This window comes from Arachis ipaensis, chromosome B10 (genome assembly GCF_059453495.1).
Source record: "Arachis ipaensis isolate K30076 ecotype BB chromosome B10, ASM5945349v1, whole genome shotgun sequence".
NCBI classification, from domain to species: Eukaryota; Viridiplantae; Streptophyta; class Magnoliopsida; order Fabales; family Fabaceae; genus Arachis; species Arachis ipaensis.
In genome coordinates this window covers 150,354,775-150,374,232 of record NC_142435.1, presented here as the reverse complement: position 1 = coordinate 150,374,232, position 19,458 = coordinate 150,354,775, and the positions used below count along the sequence as shown (strand labels likewise).

The following is a 19,458-nucleotide window of genomic DNA, read 5'->3' as shown; positions in this document are numbered from 1 at the left end:
TTATTAAAAGAAATTTATGTTGATAAATCAATAAGAAAAATTCCTTTTTGTCACAGCCAGATTAAGAAAAAAAATCAAAACTCCAAATTTAAATCCGACCCAAAATTCAAATTAAACAATTTAATTTAGGACAAATAAAATTTTAATAATTTTGTTTATTATAAAATAATTTAATTTTCCTTCAAAATAATCAAAATTAATTTTACTATAAAATAAATTAAAAATAATTTACTATAAAATAAATTAAAAATAATTTATTATGAAATAAATTAATCTTTCTTTAAAAAAAATCAATTTATCTAACTAATTTTAAAAAATAAAAATGTATTAAAAACTAAAATATTTAATTTAAAATTTCTTAAAAATCAATTTGATTATTTACTCACATAGTTACATAATACATAAGAATAATTATAGAAGAAAAGTTAATCAAATATTCTTTGAATTTAATTTTCATAAAGGAGTTTTACTCAGCACCGATAGTATATTATCGGCTTATAATAAAAATAACTAATTTTTAAATCCACTAACATAAATATGATTGAATAAGCTTTACATTATGTATTAAAATTAAACTCATATTCTTTTTCTTAATCCAAACAATGTTTAATATAAATAATAGAATGAAAAAATTTATACTTTTATAAAAAAAATCTAACAAGTAACAACTAACACCTTTCTATTATCAAATTAATTTTTAAAATTAGCAAAAATGACCAAATTTTAACCAAATATGTAGAAGAGAGATGTTTAAAGGCCAACAGAATTTAATATTTTTAGTCAATATTTTTAATTATTTGTCTAATTTTTTTAGCCTAACAATCTAACAACATACTTTTAACTTTACATTTTTAAATATGTTTAGCTAATTACTAGTCAAAAACAATAAATTCTGCTGAAATTCTAATATTCTTCTACGTAAAAAAAATACTAAGAAAATAACCTAATACTTTTAGTAAAAATAGAAAAATAAAATTTACTAATATTGATTCACATGAAAAAAAAATCACCTAAGATTTTTTTTTATATAAATTATATATCTCCAAATATGTTGAGGCACTGATGCGTACTGCTATTTCTAACTGCCAAAGGGAGTGTTGGCATCTAGAGCAAGCAACTTGGTGCTCAAAAAATCAGAAATCTGTTTTCTTTCTTCATCACTCGTATGGTAATGGGAATATATGGTTCTACAAAAGTTGCATATAGCGATCCCCTTTAACTGAGAACTATACTATGTGATACTTGGTAAAGAAATGATGTGCGTGTCAATGACTCATAAACCAAAGGATTGATTTTTTCATCTTGTATTCCGTAGATAACCAGTCTCCAGCAGAGTGCAATTACATCTGATTACAAGTTAGCAGCCAAAATTGATGATGCTTCTTGCTGTTTTAAGCTATCAGCAACATGAGCAATTACTCCCACACCAGCATTGTGAAGCCATTCATTTTTCACCTGGAATCAAATAAGTATTCATTTAGAAACTATGTATTAATGATATATCATCATCCATGACAACAAGGTTTGATGGGCGAATTGAAGTACATGAATGTTGTTATGAGCAAAGAACGGCCAGAATGCTGCGTGAAAGCTGACATCAACTTTTCTCCACCCCAACCGCTGTAATCCCCGTATCATCTCCTCTGTTGAAAACACAGAGTTTGAGTGGAACAAGAAAAAGCACCATGACTGAAATAATTAGTTGATATATTTTCAGGCTCTTGGCATTGATAATCACCTTCCATGAGTTCATGATATTCCAAAGTATTCTGGGCATTGGGTACATTTTGTGCTGCCTCCTTTGCTTTTGCTGCTTTTGGAGGGAAATGAGAACCATCGGAAGGAACCGGTGGGCAGTATTCCATATCAACGACATGCTTGTATCCATCTAAAGATCGCCGAGGAGGCTGCATATATAATAGGACAATATTAGCATTCTTAACAAAATTTATATGCACTCTTAGCTTTCTCATTTTTACTACTTCTTTCCTTTTTACATTAAATAGTTTTTCTTTCTATGTTTTCATATAGAATCTGCATAATCTTTCCATAGTTTTTGTTTCAAGTTTGCAATATAGAACATACCGACAGCACTAACAAGAAAGGAAACCCCATTATCACCCTGCATTTTAGTTGCAAATTGCCATTTTGTATGAACCATCACTTTTCTCAGTAAAATGGATCAAGTGATCAACTGAAGCATATGTAACAAAAAAAACCCAACAATACTCTCTCCACAAATATCTTTCTTAACTTAGAATACATAATATCCTATTCTAATAATGAATATATAAGAAAGTACTGTATTTATAATTAATTATAGAAACATAGAAATATTTTTATATTTACCAAAACTATCCATTAATATGAACCCATAAAATAATAAGTACACTAGTATAATATGCACTCATGGCCCTTAAAATCACACGGAGACAACTTAATAGTTGTTATAAGGCTCCACTTCAAAATAAAAGACAGAAACAAAATCTTAAATTGAAACTCAATTCAAATAACATGTCAAACTCAAACCCACAAGAGTTACCCAACTGTCAATTGAAAAATTTTAATTATAACTAATAATTTTAGTGACAAAGTTAAGGCAGGTACATACGAAGAACCTTGGTAGATATTTACTTTAATATAAGTATTAAATAATAAATTTACATATGTTGAATAAATGAATGATAAAGATCAATAACAATGAAAAAATAGAGATAATCCAAAAGGAAAAATCATAATATTCACCTTACTGAGCTCGGTTTCCCTTCTTATAGAGGATGTGCGCCACCCAACCATATCTAAACACAGTCAAAGAAAATTCTAAAATCGAGGAAATTAGACCAAAAAGGTCTTATTGATATATCTAGTATGCTGTAATCCAAGATTAACATACTGAGAGGATACGATCATATGAAACATTAGCATAAAGAATCCGACATCTAAATTCTCCAAGTGCAGATCTACAGAACAATAAATCATTCTTAAGTAATCAATCACTTGAAAATTAAAAAGAAAAGAGAGAAAGAGAGTAAGCATGTTTAGGTTCCTGAACTCACAGAAACTTCCCCTCTTCACAATCCGTAGCCATCCTCAAAAGAAGAGGTGGTTTGTTGGCTTTACCATCAGTAAGGAACAACTGGCTACCAGTCCGGCCAACAAAAAAAGGAGCTATTGGTGCAGCAAGCTTTTCTAGGATTGGGACACCCAATAGAAATGGAAGCTGAAATATACACATAGACAACAACCAAAACTTTTATGATCCGTAGATTTTCAATATGACTGAAAGAGAGGAGGAAGAACATGAATAATAACATAGATGAAGACAGAAAAAAACATCGGCCATACTTGTTTTTTTCCCCTTACACCAAGATGTGGAGTTGCTAAAGTAATAAAACTTATTGGCTCTAGCCCAGCAATTGTCCCTCCTTTGAAAAAGCTTATATTTTGAGGTTTTTCTTTTATGCTGTTTGCTTGATCACCAGATTGGTCCCTATTGTATGCATCAGGTGAATATAGAACAGCAATTGCATATCTAGCAAACAAGCCTCCTAACGAATGGGCTAGAAAGGATATCCTTTTCAGGCTTTTTGTATTTTTAACAACTTCCATGACCTATTTTGATGAAAAATAACAAGCATGAAAATTAACAATTTATAAGAAACTCCAAACTATCTATTTAAATTAAATGTTCAAACTTTGGAATATAAGTTTGCATATATCTCAATACTTACTTCTTCGGCTAATCGCTTTCCAGCTCCATTAATCCCACTGAATGTCTTAGTATAAGTATTTGATGAACTTACTGCAGCCATCAAAATAATTTTTATGGAGTTCTATTTTACACATAACTTTGTACTTATTGATGACTTAAAAGACAAAAAGTTGTTATCCACACATCCTCAGCAGCTTACGCTAATAACTTTTTGAACAATGTAAATATGATTTCTCAATGCACTATCTAAGAAAACTTAAATAAAAAAGTAAGGTTTTACACATCATAGTTAGATCGAGTTTGAGATGTTAAGGCATGTCAAATAGTAATGGCCAAGACATTTAGCATTTATTCTAAAAAAACTCAAAGTTTCGGTTTTTGTAAATTGGCTAAGAAAGTCATAGTTTAAAATGCAAGCAGAATACAACATATAAAACCACAAAGTTCGCATTCACACTTTTTTTTTTTTTTAATTATGTACAGTTTGAGTATTAATTTCAAATGTGACACCATTTAATTTAGGTTAATTTCTGTCCTTCCAAAAGTTTAATTTCTGTACTCCTAGAAATCGAACCCTCTAATTTTAGTTCTTTTCACAATTTTAAAAAAATACAAAAAATTACACAATGTTAAGGTATATCCCTTATCTCACTTTCATATAAAAAAAATTAGCCTTGCATTCACTATGTATAAATAAAAGTCGTTGGAAGTACCATATATTAGAAAGTTTGTTCCGAGACGCCTTTTCAACTCTGCTTCTGCATAGGTCCAATCACTTGTGCTGCATCAGTAAAGCCATCAGCAATTATTTTTCCCCTAAATTAAATTTTAACATTTGAAATAACCAAAACAACTGATGCGTCTCTGAATGGAGACATACCTAGCCAAAATTCCATGAACAAGAACAAGGAGATGTTCAGGTTCATTCTTTGAATTCCATGCGCCAGCTATAGACTTTCCATGAGTGATAGTATTCATAGTTTGAATTCCAATGCCCTGGTGTCTCTGCCCGCTGTTTGTGGCTGAAAAAAAAAAAGTTTGATTACGCCCCAAGTATAGTGATATTTACACTTGCAGCAATTTAATACAGTTTCTAAGATATTAGTGCCAACGCAAATTAATTAATTAATTAATTAATGATAGGTAAGCTTGGTAATTACATGTTTGATTATGGTTAGAGAAACAAAATTTGAGAAATAGACAATTGACAATTGCAGGAGAATAAGGTGGGAGATAATGAATGATTGAAATGAAAGCATGACGATGGATTTAATACGAATTGAAAAGCATATAAATAAATCAAAATTATATTGGATTAGGTGAGGAACAAAAATTACCAGAAGAGAAAGACACAACTGATGAAGAGGAAGAGGAATGAATAGAAGAAGAACAGGAGGGGGAAGGGGAGGAGGAGGATGGTGGTTGTTTGCAACTGGAAATTCGTGGCGAGTATAGACAGCGCGCGTGGATGAAGGGAGCGGTTGCCATCTGTATTTATTTATATAAATATAGGGAAAAAATGGAGAGGGAGAGGGAGAGCTAGGGACCGAATGGTAATCGTGATTGAATTCTCTTGCTTCAAGGCAAAGAGTGAAGAGAGAATTGCGAATCACATCTTACAATCGGTGCCCATAACTTATCCTCTCTGCTCTGCTCTGTTCTTTTCTGCGATTCAATTTGGTGTTGCTGCTGGTTCAGGTAACATCAAAAGTTCACCATTCGTGGGAATTAGTTAGTTAATCACATTTGCAGTGCCGTGCTCTGTCACGCCATCCCAACGGACTTTTTCCTAATACCATTAATCTTTTATGTATATATATAAAAGTATAACAATCATATTACATTGACAGTAATAAATTAAAGTATATATGTATTTATATATAAATATATAAATTAATATATAAATAATATTTTTATAAATTTAAAATATATAATAATAACAAATTTAAAAGTATAAAATATTTTATATATACATTGAATCACAATTATTTATTTAAAATACTATTCACACTATAATTATAAAATAATTAACAAAAAATAAACTCACATATAGCAGTGGATATCTAAATTTATCAATTCAACAAAAATGTCTAAAATACACCATATTTTTTAGAATGTTTTTTATACTATATTAATTTATCTAATTATACCAAGAGGGAGTACTACATCTATATATATTGAGTACTTCTTATTGAATTTGAATTTAATTATCTTTTGTTGTTCAAATTTTTTATTTTCAATTTTTAATTTTGAATAAAATAAAAAAAAACCATAACTAAAACTTTGTTAATAGTTAATATATGACATATTTAAAGTTACTATAATAGTATATATTTAAAGTTAATATAAAATAAATTTTGTTAATATTATTTGAAATGAGATATTTTAATATTAATAGGCAAAATATTTTATATTAATACCATAGTTATTATAACTCATTTAATAAATCATAAATTGACTCACTTGTCATAATTGATTATTCTTATCTTTGATTAAGAACTCGACCCGTTTTACTTTGATTATTGCTTAGTATGCATGAAAAGAAAGGTGTAAGAGATTGTTTGAACGTCAATCTATGAATTCTGAAAATTTTTTGGCAATTGTTACCAAACAAAATCAAGAACTTGTAAATTTATCCAGTGAAACACCAACTTAATTCCAATTTTGCTTTCTTCTTCGTTTCATTCTTTTTACTGTGTGTGGCTAATGTTTAAGCGAAGGATGAGATAATCCCACTTTCTTTTGTGTAATCCTAAATTTTGAACAAAATATTTTTCTTTATTTGAAATAAATTAAAATCACCTACTGTCTTTGGGAAAAACAAATAATTGATTATTCTTATCTAACTTTTACTTTGTGTGAGATTCTAAATGTAAATTAATGTTTTCAAACGTGAAAGAATCTCACATAAAAATAATTATATCTAAAAATTTTATCAAACTTTATATGGATTCAAATACTTGGTATGACAATTTAAATTAATTAAACACCTATTACTAATTTTTTAAGTACCTTGTTCAAAATGTTCTATTATTCGGGTATAACGTTTGACTCCCTATCATCCTATGTTCCAAAACTCAAGTACCTACTTTAATCGCTTCTAGGTCCCTGTAACTTCCTATTTTGTCCAAAAATCAGTGTTGCATCTATTCAATCCATTATTTGATTATGACAAAATTGCTTTAACAGTGAGATATGTAAGGACATTAAAAAAATATTTGTAATTTGTGAGCAAGACATAGATGATAGCCTCAGTGAACAAAAACTAAATGAACATCAGACTTTTAATTAAAGGTATTAAACCTTTATGAGATAGCTAATACAAATTAGAAATTCAAAAAAGCATTCATAGGTGCTAAATAAAAAAAAATATGTTTCATATTTTTATTTTATTGATCTTCCATAACTTCTAGGTCTCTGTCCACCTTTATCCTTTGCCAAGTGGTCACCTTCTCACAATGAAAGGAAAGCAATGCAAACTAATGAAAACGTATTCAGATTGTAAACAAAAATCTGCAATATATCATTCTTTAAAAATATCTATTAATGGTTGCATTTATACTATTAACAATTAAGGATTCATTTAATAATAGATAAATTACAGAATGCTTTAAAGGATTATAATAACAATGTAATACACGCTTCACAAGTGTATTTTCATGATGTTCATTTGAGCTATGATTTTCTTGGTCTGTTTATTTGGCACATGACTAAAGCTATTCTTAAAATTAGCTACCTTTCAATAGTCTTTTTCTTTTGTTGTCCATACTTTTCTATATCAAAATCACCATATCATCATTAAAAGATCATCACAAAAAACTAAACAAAGATATGGCTAATTGCTTAACAAAATGCGCCTGGATGAAAACATATTCACTCAAACTATTCTCAAACATTACAGTTTAGTCGGTCAATCGTGCAAATATATATATATATATATATATATATATTAAGAGGTCATCAGAATTTATTATTTTTGGCCATCATTTAGTCATCACCTTAATTCTTTTAGTTTAATACTTTTAGTCTAGTTTTCTAACAACATACTTTATTCCATACTTTTAAACATTAATGATTAACTAATAACCAAAATTTGTTAAACAAATATAACACAACATTTCAACAAAACCAAACATTTTCAAAAAAGCTAAGCTAAAAGATCAACACAATACACCAAAGTCTTTTATAGTAATTCTCATATATAATTCCAGCACCACTTATCCACATAGTACATTAATAAGAACAGCCCACTATAAACTTTAGTGGGTTGGATTCTTAAAAAAAAACTAAATATTGGTATATTGCAAGGAATTTAACATAAAAATGATTAGACAATTCACACAAATAACTCATTGGTTCAAAAATTATAGATAAATAAAATATTGAAATAATAGAACTTGAAAAATAAAAAATGACAATTGAGCTAATGATAGAAATGAAGCTTACAAAAAAAAAAAATAAATAAATATTGGGAACAATAAATGAACACAATAATCTGAATTAGGCTTGATAAACCAACATAATGGATCTATATGATCCATAAAAGTATAGAACATGCATGTCTAGAAGTTTTCAATACGCTGATTCATCAACATAACAAAATGTTAATTTTTAAATTATGAAAGTCAATATTTATATACTTAAACTTTTATAATATTGACAATAAATAAATTTTAAAAATATTTTTTGGTATAATTGTTAACTGTGGTTGCATAAACAATTTTAATTGGAAGTTTATTTTGCACAATATTATAATAACTAAATTTTAATTTTTTTTAAAAAACATAAACAGAATTCTTGAATTTATCAAGATATTTTCTTTTTAAGTATTGTAAAGTATTAAAAAATTTATATCAGAATTTTGTAAATCATCTATATCGATTTTTTGATTGACTAAAACTTACAAATTTAATTTTATAGGTGGCTTAATTCGCATTGCATGCAAATTCTAAAGTGTTATTTTTATAAGTATTTGCATAAATATTTTTAATTGTTCAAGTAAAAAATTTTAGCTGATTCATGTATATAAAGAGAATAAAATAAAACTGATTATAGTGATAAAAAATTTTAAAAAATATTACAAGAATGATGTTTGAAAATCATGCATTGTAATTATAAAAAATATGACCTGCATTATTTAGCGTTTCAAATTTTTAATATTGCAAAAAGAATACGACACTTTTTTTGGCAAAGATAGTTAGATTTAATCACCCCATTCTTTTTCTCCATCTCATTCTTCTATCACCACCCATATCCACCACCTAATCTCACCCAGTGCATTATCATTGCTGTTGTGAGTCCCACTCTACTTTTTTCTTTTGCCCTATTCCATCTCTCTACCCACCACTCCATTCCACTACCCTCACTTACTAGGATCATAATCAGCATAAAAAATACAGCAACACAAAAAAAATAAAGAACATCGAAGCATAAAATGATATCACGAAAGAAAGGGCTGGAGAAAGAATGAAAACACCACAAAATACAAAAGGAACGGACAGTGGGTCAGCTATAGGGGTGTTAAAAATTCCCAGGAAACGGGGATTTTCGCGGGAACCGTCCTGAATGGGGCCCCGATAGTGAAGAATTTTTTCTGTGGGGATGAAGAAAAAAATTCTCCCGAGACAGGCGCGGGGACTCGAGTGGGGATTCCCGCCCCATCCCCGATAATTTTTCGAATTGTTAAACTTACTTAAATATCCTTACTTTATTTCTAACCTAGGGAGTATTTTAATAATTTCACCCATTAAAAAACCCTAATTCTATCTTCCCTTCTCACCTTTGTTGCTGCGCCGTCTCTAACTCTCTATTCCCACCCAAGCCCCAACTCTCTAGACTTCAGTCACTCACTCACTCTCCATTTTGTTCAAACTTCAAAACCCTCACAGCTCGCCACTGGCCACTCTTGCGCCGTCACCCTGGCAGCTTCACCGCGTCGTTCTCTCTCTTCAGGCGCGGCGTCCTTCCCCTCTCCACTTCTACATCTGCATGTTTGCTTCCATTCTCGTTACTGTATGTTAACATATTTATGTCTCTATTGTTTTAACAGAGAACATGGAGATGTTTATTGTTGGAAGTTGTATGCTGACAATGAAAGAATATTTGATGTTAAAGACTTTATTTTATTGCTTTCTTTATAATGAAAGTTATATTTTAAGATTTTATTTTATGGACTATGATTTGCTATGTTGTATTTCTGGACTTATAATCTTAGATAAGATATGTTTGTGTGTTTGTAATAATATTTTTTAGTTTGTTTTTTGCTTTTTTTGATATTTTATACTATAGTTTCCATATGAATGTTAAACATAGGGAGATAGGGAATGGGGTCCCGCGGGAAACGTGGAGAACGGAGATGGGGACAATTATCCCCCCATGACGGGAAATGGGGCGGGAACGGGAATTAATTCTGGGGGTGGGGACGAAGAGCAGAGAGGCATCCCCCGCTCCCGCCCTGCCCCATTGACATCCCTAGTCAGCTACGACACATTGGCTAAACAAAGGAAGTGATGCTCAAGGAGATGAGAGATGAAAATTATAAGATGAAAAATATAATAATAAAAAATATAATTATAAAAAATTAATAAAAATAATAAAAGAAAAAATAAAAAATAAGTTGTGTCCCTTGTTAGTGTCTCCGTGTCCTTCCTGTCAGGATAGATACAAAATACACTAATTCAGTGTCTCTGGACACATTGTCTCTGTCCATGTCTCCTCTGCCAAATACAATTTTGTGTCTGTGTCCCTATCTCAGTATCCTGTCTCTATAAACAAACGCAGCCAAAGTGTTTGATTTTAAAACTTCAAGGATTAATTTGGGTAATTATTCTTTATATAATTAATAGAATAAATTTTGTTACTATGACTTTATATGTATATGTAAATTTTTTTGTATTATTATATAATTAAAATTAAATTATTTCATATATTAAATCACTTAACTTAACTACTAGTAATTTACTATTTTTTATTATGCACAATTTTGATGAAGAAGCTACATAGCGCGGTCTAGGGGTGTTCGCGGTGCGGTTTGGTTCGGTTTTAAGGGAAAAAGTCATCCGATCCGAACGCTTAATTTATGTGCGGTGCGGTTTGGATTGGATTGGATGAAAATTTTTTGGAAATCCGATCCGATCCGATCCGATCCGATTACAAGCGGTTTGGATCGGTTTGGATTTGCGATTTTTTAAATAAAAAAATTAAATACATATAACAAGTTTTAAAAATATCTTAAAAAGCTAACGATAACATAACAATAGAAATAAAATTATAGGTTAGTTAAAATAAATAAATAAATAACATTTTGAATGTAAAATATTTATTAAATAATAATAATACATGAATAATAGAAAAATGTATAACAAATTGAACATGTTATAAGTATAATTGTAAATATAATAATAAAATAATAATATTATAGCACATTGTGCGGTTTGGATTGGATTAGATCGGTTATGAAAAGTAGATCCGAAATCCGATCCAATCCAGCGGTTTGCAAAAAATAAAATCCAATCAAATCCGAATTAGTGTGGTTTTAATCAGTTTTCGGTTTGGATCGGATTGGATGAGCGGTTTAATTTGGATCGGTTTGGATTTGAACACCCCTAGCACGGTCCATTATTAGCATGTTCGGAGCTTGTCTATCAAAACTAGAAGGAAAAATAATCATTTCTACTCATGAACTTTGTGAACGCTTATAAAAATACCAATTAAAGAAGAAAATTAACGTTATACCCATCAAAGATAGATTTCGTATAACAAAAGTATCTAAACCCTAATTTTTTATTTATTTTTTAATAAAATTTCCAAATTACCACACCCTTTATCTTTAACCACACCTCTATTCCCTTTCTTCTCTCCTAAATCCCCTGTTTCCCAGCATCTATGTCGACCTTCATCAAATCTTGCAGCCCAAACACCTCTCTATGTGGTTGTTCACCATTACAAGGTCCCTCATTTTCCTTTCCCTCCCCCATGGCCCTCCTCTGTTCGAATCCCCCTCTTTGCCATCTCCACACCTGTTACCATGGTACAAAGAGTTTAGGAAAGAAAAGAAGAATTATTTAGAAAGGTATCATTTTTATTATTCATATTATGTGATTACAAGGATCTTATCAATATATAGACCAAGAGTACGCTAATGAGTATGCTAATTATGGAATAATTTCCTAATAAATTATATTGATTTTCTTCTAATCCTCTTTGATATTTTTCTGATTTTGTTTCCTAATTATGATATTCTAATACTCCCCTCAAGGTGAGTAGTGGGATCACCAATACTCAGCTTGGTTAGAACTTTAGTAAGGGCTTGTCTTGAAACTACTTTAATAAGAATATCAGCCAACTGATCTTCTGATCTAACAAAAGGAAGCTCAATAATGTCATTCTCAATTTTTTCTTTGATAAAGTGTCGATTTACCTCAACATGTTTTGTTCTATCATGTTGTACGGGATTCTCTGAAATGCTGATTGCGGTTTTGTTGTCACATTTCAACTGGCTTGGCAATTGTAGTGGAAACCCAATCTCAGTCATCAATTTTCTTATCCACAATACTTCAGTTATGCCTTTAACGATCCCTCAAAATTCTGCCTCTGCGCTTGAAAGTGCTACAACTTTCTACTTCTTGATTTTCCAAGTTATCAGGTTGCATCCAATAAGTGTAAAGTAACCAGCTGTTGATCTTCTATCGTTTGGGTTGCCCGCCCAATCTGTGTCAGTGTATGCCTCAACCTTCAAATGGCCATTCCTTTTGAATATTTCCACTTTTTGGAGCTCCCTTCAAATATCAAACTATCCTCATGGCGGCTTCCATATGATCTTCTTGTGGCTTATGCATAAACTGACTTACTATTCCCACAGCATAAGCTATGTCAGGCCGAGTATGTGATAAGTAAATTAGTTTCCCAACTAGTCGCTGGTACCTTTCCTTATCTGCTAGGGTGGCACCTTCTACTATCTTCAACTTGTGATTAACTTATATGGGCGTATCTATTGGTTTGCAATCCACCATTCCTGTTTCTGCCAGAAGGTCCAAAATATACTTTCTTTGGGAGATAAAGATTCCTTTGCTGGATCGTAGAACCTCTATTCCTAAGAAATATTTTAGTCTTCCCAAATCCTTCATTTCGAAGTCTGTAAATAGGTTCCTTCTCAATTTCATAATTTCTTCAGCATTACTTCCCGTTATGATCATATCATCCACATAGATTATTAGGCAAGCGATTAAATATTCCTGTTTTTTCAAAAAAAGGGTATGATCAGAGTTGCTTTGCTTGTACCCATACCTTTTCATGGTCACTGTAAATCTTCCAAACCAGGCACGTGGAGATTGTTCAAACCCATAAAGAGCCTTCTTTAACTGGCAAACTTCATGTTTTCTAAATCCCGTTGAGAAATCTAGAGGAGCTTCCATGTACACTTATTCTTTCAACTCTCCATGCAAGAAATCATTCTTGACGTCAAATTGATGGAGTGGCCAATCTTCATTTGCTGCTATTGAAAACAACACCCTGATAGTATTAATCTTTGCAACCGGTAAAAAAGTTTCGGTGTAGTCGATACCATAGGTCTGTGTATAACCTTTGGCCACCAACCTTGCCTCTTGTACCGTTCAATAGTGCCATCTGTCTTGTGTTTAATGGTGAAAACCCATTTGCACCCGACTGGCTTTTTTCTTGTCGGTATGATACACTTCTCCCAAGTTCCGTTCTTCTCTAGAGCTTTCATTTCTGCATTCATGACTTTTCGCCATTCAGCTTTCTCATTGACTTCTCGGACAGTTCTTGGAATATCTTCTATTAAGAGTGTGGTGGAAAAGGCCTTTGCAACATTTGCTATTCCTTCTCTAGTCACCCTTATCGGGTATCTTGAGTTACGAGAAACATGTTCTAGTGAGTACCGATCAGGAGGCATCCCTCTGTTTTTCCTTGGAGGAAGAATAAAGGCATTGGACTTTGGTTCTTCATTTTCCAGTGTTATACTATTATTGTTAGTGGCCTCGTTAAAAACAAGGAGTAAATTATCAGATTGGCAATTACTTACCTCTTGTCTGACATTCTCAAAAGGACTCTCACTGGTTGTATGTATCGAGTTATTTTCTATGTTGAGTGAAGTATGCTCGGTGGCTCCATCTGCTTACTCTGTTTGAACAGTTTCTGGGCAACAAAGGTTATTTTGGCCAACTTGGTGGTTCATTATTGTTCTCCCCCTGAATGCCATGTTGGTGGCTGAAGTAAAATTTGGATTCTAAAAAATCACAATCCATGGTCACATGAATACGACGAGTGATTGGATTGTAGCACCTATACCCCTTTTGGTGTGTAGCATACCCAACGAAAACACATTTTTCTACACAAGGATCAAGTTTAGTTCTATTGACTTTTGGGATATGGACAAAGATGGAACATCCAAATATTCGAGGTGGTAAGGTTAGAATGGGCGGGATTGCAGTCTGAGTAGCCAAGACTAATAAGGGTGTTTTGTGGTAGAGAACTTGGGTAGGTAGGCGATTTAGTAAGTAGGCAGAGGTCATTATAACTTCAGGCCAAAAGGTTTTTGGAACTTGTGCATCAAAAAGTATGGCTCGGGTCATCTCAAATAACTTATGATTTTGCCGCCCAGCCACACCATTTTGTTGGAGTGTATTTGGGCAGGAAGTTTGATGGATAAGACCATTTTTCATAAAAAAATCGCGCATTGATTGGTTTATAAATTCTCTATCATTATATGAGCGAAGTACTTGGATTTTCTTGTTGAATTTGAATCATTTGGTAGAAAGCAAAGAATTTATCAGATACTTCAGATTTGTGTTTTAAAAAATATACCCAAGTCATGCGAGAGAAATCGTCCACAAATAACACAAAATATTAAAAATTATTATGGGAAATAGGGGATGGACCCCACACATCAGAGTGTATTAGAGAAAAACTGGAATTGACTCTAGTGTTGGTTGGAGAAAAAGAAACTCTGTGATTTTTTGCACGAATACAAGTTTCACATTTGAGGGGTTCAGTACTACTTGTAAAAAGACTAGGAAATAGAAAATTGAGGTATCCAAATGAAGGATGTCCGAGACGCTTGTGCCATAACCAAAGTTGCCTAGTAACCGTTCCGTGAACAAGCATGGCATGACCCTGGTGTGCTACTTCATCAACGTAGTAAAGGCCTTCTCGCTCAGTACCACGCTCAATGATCTCCTTCGTAAGAATGTCCTGTAAAAGACAAAAGGTAGAGTACATGAGTACCACACAATTTAGTTCCTTTGTTACTTGGCTAACAAACAATAATTTTGATGATAGTGTAGGGACATAGAGGCAATTTTTTAATTTCAATTTTTGTGAAAAAGTAATGGAGCCTCCTCCTTTAACATCAATTAATTCTCCACTAGCTGTTTCAATATGGGCTTTTGAGGGTATAGTCAAGCTGTTAAAATCATGGAGGTCATGAGTCATAGTATCGGTAGCCCCACAATCGAAAATCCATTCATTTATTTTTTTAATTGGATTCTGATTTTGGGTCTCCTTTTATATTGAGTCACGGTCTGGCATGAGCAGCCAAGGAGTTCAGTAATCCTTGCCCTTACCGTCGCTGCTGCCTTGCCACCATTGCCGTCGGCTCCCTTACTCTGATTTCTCGATGACTTGGGATTATTTTTCCATCAATATGGGTAACCCACAATCTTAAAGCAGTTTTCTTTGGTGTGTTTTTTCTTTCTTCTTCCACCAATTATTTTTTATCAGAGTTGCCCATAATGGATAATTATATCCATTTAGTTTAAAATCAATTGATAAATTATCAGAGTTGGTTTGTGATTATTGCATTCCAAGACTATTGCATAGCATATTTGTAATTTGTAATGTCAATTCGTCAAAAATTGTTGATTTTGAGTTCTTAGAACCTAACTCTGCTCTGATACCATGTTACCATGGTACAAAGAGTTTAGGAAAGAAAAGAAGAATTATTTAGAAAGGTATCATTTTTATTATTCATATTATGTGATTACAAGGTTCTTATCAATATATAGAACAAGAGTACGCTAATGAGAGTACGCTAATTATGGAATAATATCCTAATAAATTATATTGATTTCTTCTGATCCTCTTTGATATTTTCCTGATTTTGTTCCCTAATTATGATATTCTAATAACACCCACCACCGACCACTCTCCCACTAGCACCCTATAACCGTCTGTGCTCGCCACGTGAATGTCCACCATCAAATCCACACTATTTATTATGTCCATCAACCCGAACTTATCGTCCCTCCGCCGCGTCTTTACAAACACGAACATAAGCCATATTCCGTTGCCGAGGAGACCAGATAAGAGGCTGGCAGTAGCCACGAATACGCCAAACTTCAAATGTTTCCCCATGCCAAGCGCAATCATGCAAGAGAAGAGGCAGCAGCCGTGCCGAGACCGTCGTCAAAATTGAAGAAGGGGATTATGCTGAGAGAACAAAGCACGGTGGTGGAGTCATGCGATATGCTTTTTGCGTCGACTTTGAGAGTTTTGGAGAACCCAATAAGGTTCTCAAAAAGAGACAGCAGCTGCAGAAGCATGGGTGGCGATGGTGAGGGGGCCTTTGACGACGACGTTCGATTTGACGATGATGTCATCTCCGGGAGGTTTGTGTAGCAGCGGGGAGCCATTTCGAAGGGCAACAACAGAGGATTGGAAGCTAAAGGGGTGGGCAATGAAAGATTAAGAGTGTCAAATTTCAGCCATATCCAATTGTGTCCGAGAGCCAGTTTACAGGTAAAATTACCAAACCTCCCCCTTAAAGTTAACCATAGTTGTGGCCTAATTCAACTAAATCAGCGACAAAATAACTACAAGAATCAATCTTCATGTTAGCTCAACCAATATAAGTAAGGAATCAGAACATGAAAATTCTACAGGATATGCCCACAACTGTAGCATTCGTGAATTCTCTTAAACCGTTTGGAAGAATCAAACCACATATGGTCTAATACAATAAAAAGATGAACAACCTCTGCAAGTCAAATTAAAGGTATACATAAAGGTTTTCACTCATTAAACGTACAAACACAATGATCTAGAGCTTCTGGAATGACCACCAGACACCAATGGTGTTTGGACTTGATTAGTCATGCTTAATTGTTGAAGCCACCAACTGCCTTTCGTAGTTTATGATCATCGAATATCTCTTCATCATGCAAAAACGCTGTCCTTGCTGGTTCCACAATTTTTGGAGCGAGATCTTTTTCCGCTATCCTGAGTTGGTCTTAAACCTGATTTTGATGGTTGCACAACAAGTTATGACACAGATTTCTTACTTACTATGTAATGCAAAAATAAAATAATAAATCCACAAGTAGAACACAAGGGATACAAAACTTATATTACATTGTTATTAACAAAATTAGGAACACAAAAGAGATTGAACACTTTTATGGAAGTTTCAATAATAATCCAAAGATGACCAAGTAGCATGCCTCCAAGAGGTTCATTTTTTTCGTATGAAAATAATTATGGTGTAACTCAACTAAATGGACGTGTATAAAATATTTGCATTGCTATGATGTCAGTTAAAATCGCAACCTACATTTTGCTTTTTCACTTTGTTTTTTTTTTTTGTTTATGAAACAAATGAAACGCAGGTTGAGTTTTAGGTATATCAGATTTTTTTTATTTCTTAAATAAGCCAAACACATGTTGCATTTTGGATTGGGCCTTTTTTTTTTAAAAAAAAATGCTAAAACGCAGGTTGCGTTTTAAATATGCAAAAATTTTTTATCAAAGGCTGCAAAACGCATATTGCATTTTGTATAGAAAAAAAATTTTAATTGAGAGTCTTGCCTATAAATACAAAACTCAATTCATCAGGACTTGTACCTCACTTCTACTCTCATTCCTCTTTCTTTCGTATATTTCAAACTTGTGAGTTTTTTTGGCAATTAGTTGTGTCAAAAAAGTTGGGTTAGATGAAGTTGAGGTTATAGAAGGTATTGCAAATTTGCGAGTGTATTATAACGGTGAGATTATATCAAACACACACGAAGTTACCACTACCATTTCTTTTGTTTGTATTGACTGACTAACAGTAGTTCGCATGTCGTAGGTGAAGGCAATGTTGCGGCAGACGATGATGAGTTTAATGTCGGAATGAAATTCGGTTCTAGAGAGTCGGTGATATCTGCAATTAAAAGCTACATTATCTCTAGAAGAGTTTATTACACTGTGTATGAGTCTGAGCCGCAGACATTCTATGCAAAATGCAAGAGTTATGGTTCTGGGTGCGATTAGCTTATCCGAACTAGCTTGGTTCGAAAGAAAGGCTATTGGAAGATCAGGAGATACAATGACAAACACGAGTGCACCATGGGGACGATTTCACAATATCATGCCAAGTTAGACTCAGACATAATTACAGATGCTATTAGGCTGTTGGTTGAAGAAGACCCGTCGATAAAGGTGAAGTCTATTATTGCAGAAGTTCAATCCAGGTTCAACTACATTGTAAGTTATCGCAAGGTTTGGTTGGAAAAGCAGAAATCTGTCGCAAAAATTTTCGGTGATTGAAAAGTTTCTTACCTGACTCTGCCAGTATTGTTGAAAGCAATGACTGCGAAGATGCTAAAGTCTCATGTTCAAATAAAAACACTCCCCGTATATCGTGAGAGTGAGGAGGTTCGTCAAAGTGTAAGAGTTTCCCATCGCATTTTTTGGAGCTTCAATCCGTATATTGTAGCACTTAGACACTGCAACCCATTGGTGCAGGTTGATGACACACACCTGTACAGAAAATATAAAGGTGCACTTTTAGTTGCGGAGGCACAAGATGGGAACCAAAACACTGTGCCTATTGCATTTGCGATCATCGAGGGTGAAATGGCAAACGCGTGGGAGTTTTTCCTAACTAATTTGCGGAGATATGTTGTTACCATTGATGGTGCGATGAGATCGGTGTTCAGAGATGGGTGTTGGCATTCGACGGGGTCATCGTTGGAGTCATATGACGACGAATAGGACTAATATAGTTGATAACACATATGTGGTGGATAACATATCATGCACCAATATAGTTGAATATCACCATTTTTTACTCCATTAGTAAATAAATTTCTACCTCCAAGATCCATATTTATTCAAGATACTAAACAGCAAAAACAAAGAGCTCAACAAGAACGACGGAGACAAAGGAAAAAATGATGATAACATACCTGTGAATATAGCGTCTGTCAACGCCGCGATGATATACCCCTTCCTCCAAGCTGCTTCTGACACCTTGATAACCGAATCTACGCACAGAACCTTTTTCGACGTGCCGCCAATGACCCACGATGCTTGTCCCGAATTTCATCTCCGACGACGACCGCCAGCCACGAAGTGAGATCAAGAGGCTTCAAGAACAACTACTCAATCTGACTCACTACATCTCCATATTCGATTAAATTCTCTGTTAGAACCTTAACTATATTTTCCAAATTTCTTTTATTCTTTTTCAATAAATTTTTTCTGAAATCAAAATTTCAAATCTCTGATCTTGTCCTCCATTACTGTTACCAATTGATATTAGTTTTACCGTCATTAATAAATTTACCATGTCTCATAATACGAGTCAACTACAAACTTTCACTGCACGCAGGGACAGATCCAGAAATATTATTATAGGAGGCCAATAACACATATAATATTAAAAATTATATGCAAAATATTATATAATGTAATGTGTTTACAAAAATATACCGATAGAGAATATATTTTAAACTGCAAAAAATATG

The 19,458-nt window shown here is 32.9% G+C and overlaps 1 protein-coding gene across 2 annotated transcripts; it reads right to left on the bottom strand.

Annotated features, from left to right (window-relative positions):
* Nucleotides 1–989: 989 nt before the first annotated feature.
* LOC107632194 (uncharacterized) lies at nucleotides 990–5,503 on the bottom strand. 2 transcript variants are annotated; one of them, XM_016335881.3, is made up of 11 exons: nucleotides 5,050–5,503; nucleotides 4,593–4,734; nucleotides 4,426–4,493; nucleotides 3,732–3,802; nucleotides 3,346–3,612; nucleotides 3,057–3,220; nucleotides 2,905–2,960; nucleotides 2,746–2,798; nucleotides 1,739–1,907; nucleotides 1,546–1,643; nucleotides 990–1,455 (listed from the first exon to the last, which is right to left on the bottom strand). In XM_016335881.3, the coding sequence occupies exons 1-11, from the start codon at nucleotides 5,198–5,200 to the stop codon at nucleotides 1,351–1,353; spliced, it is 1,344 nt and encodes a 447-aa protein (XP_016191367.1). In that variant the 5' UTR covers nucleotides 5,201–5,503; the 3' UTR covers nucleotides 990–1,350. The 2 variants fall into 2 exon arrangements, with proteins under 2 accessions (XP_016191367.1, XP_016191368.1); XM_016335882.3 differs by lacking the exon at nucleotides 3,346–3,612 and having other exon boundaries at nucleotides 5,050–5,491.
* Between the last annotated feature and the right edge of the window lie 13,955 nt (nucleotides 5,504–19,458).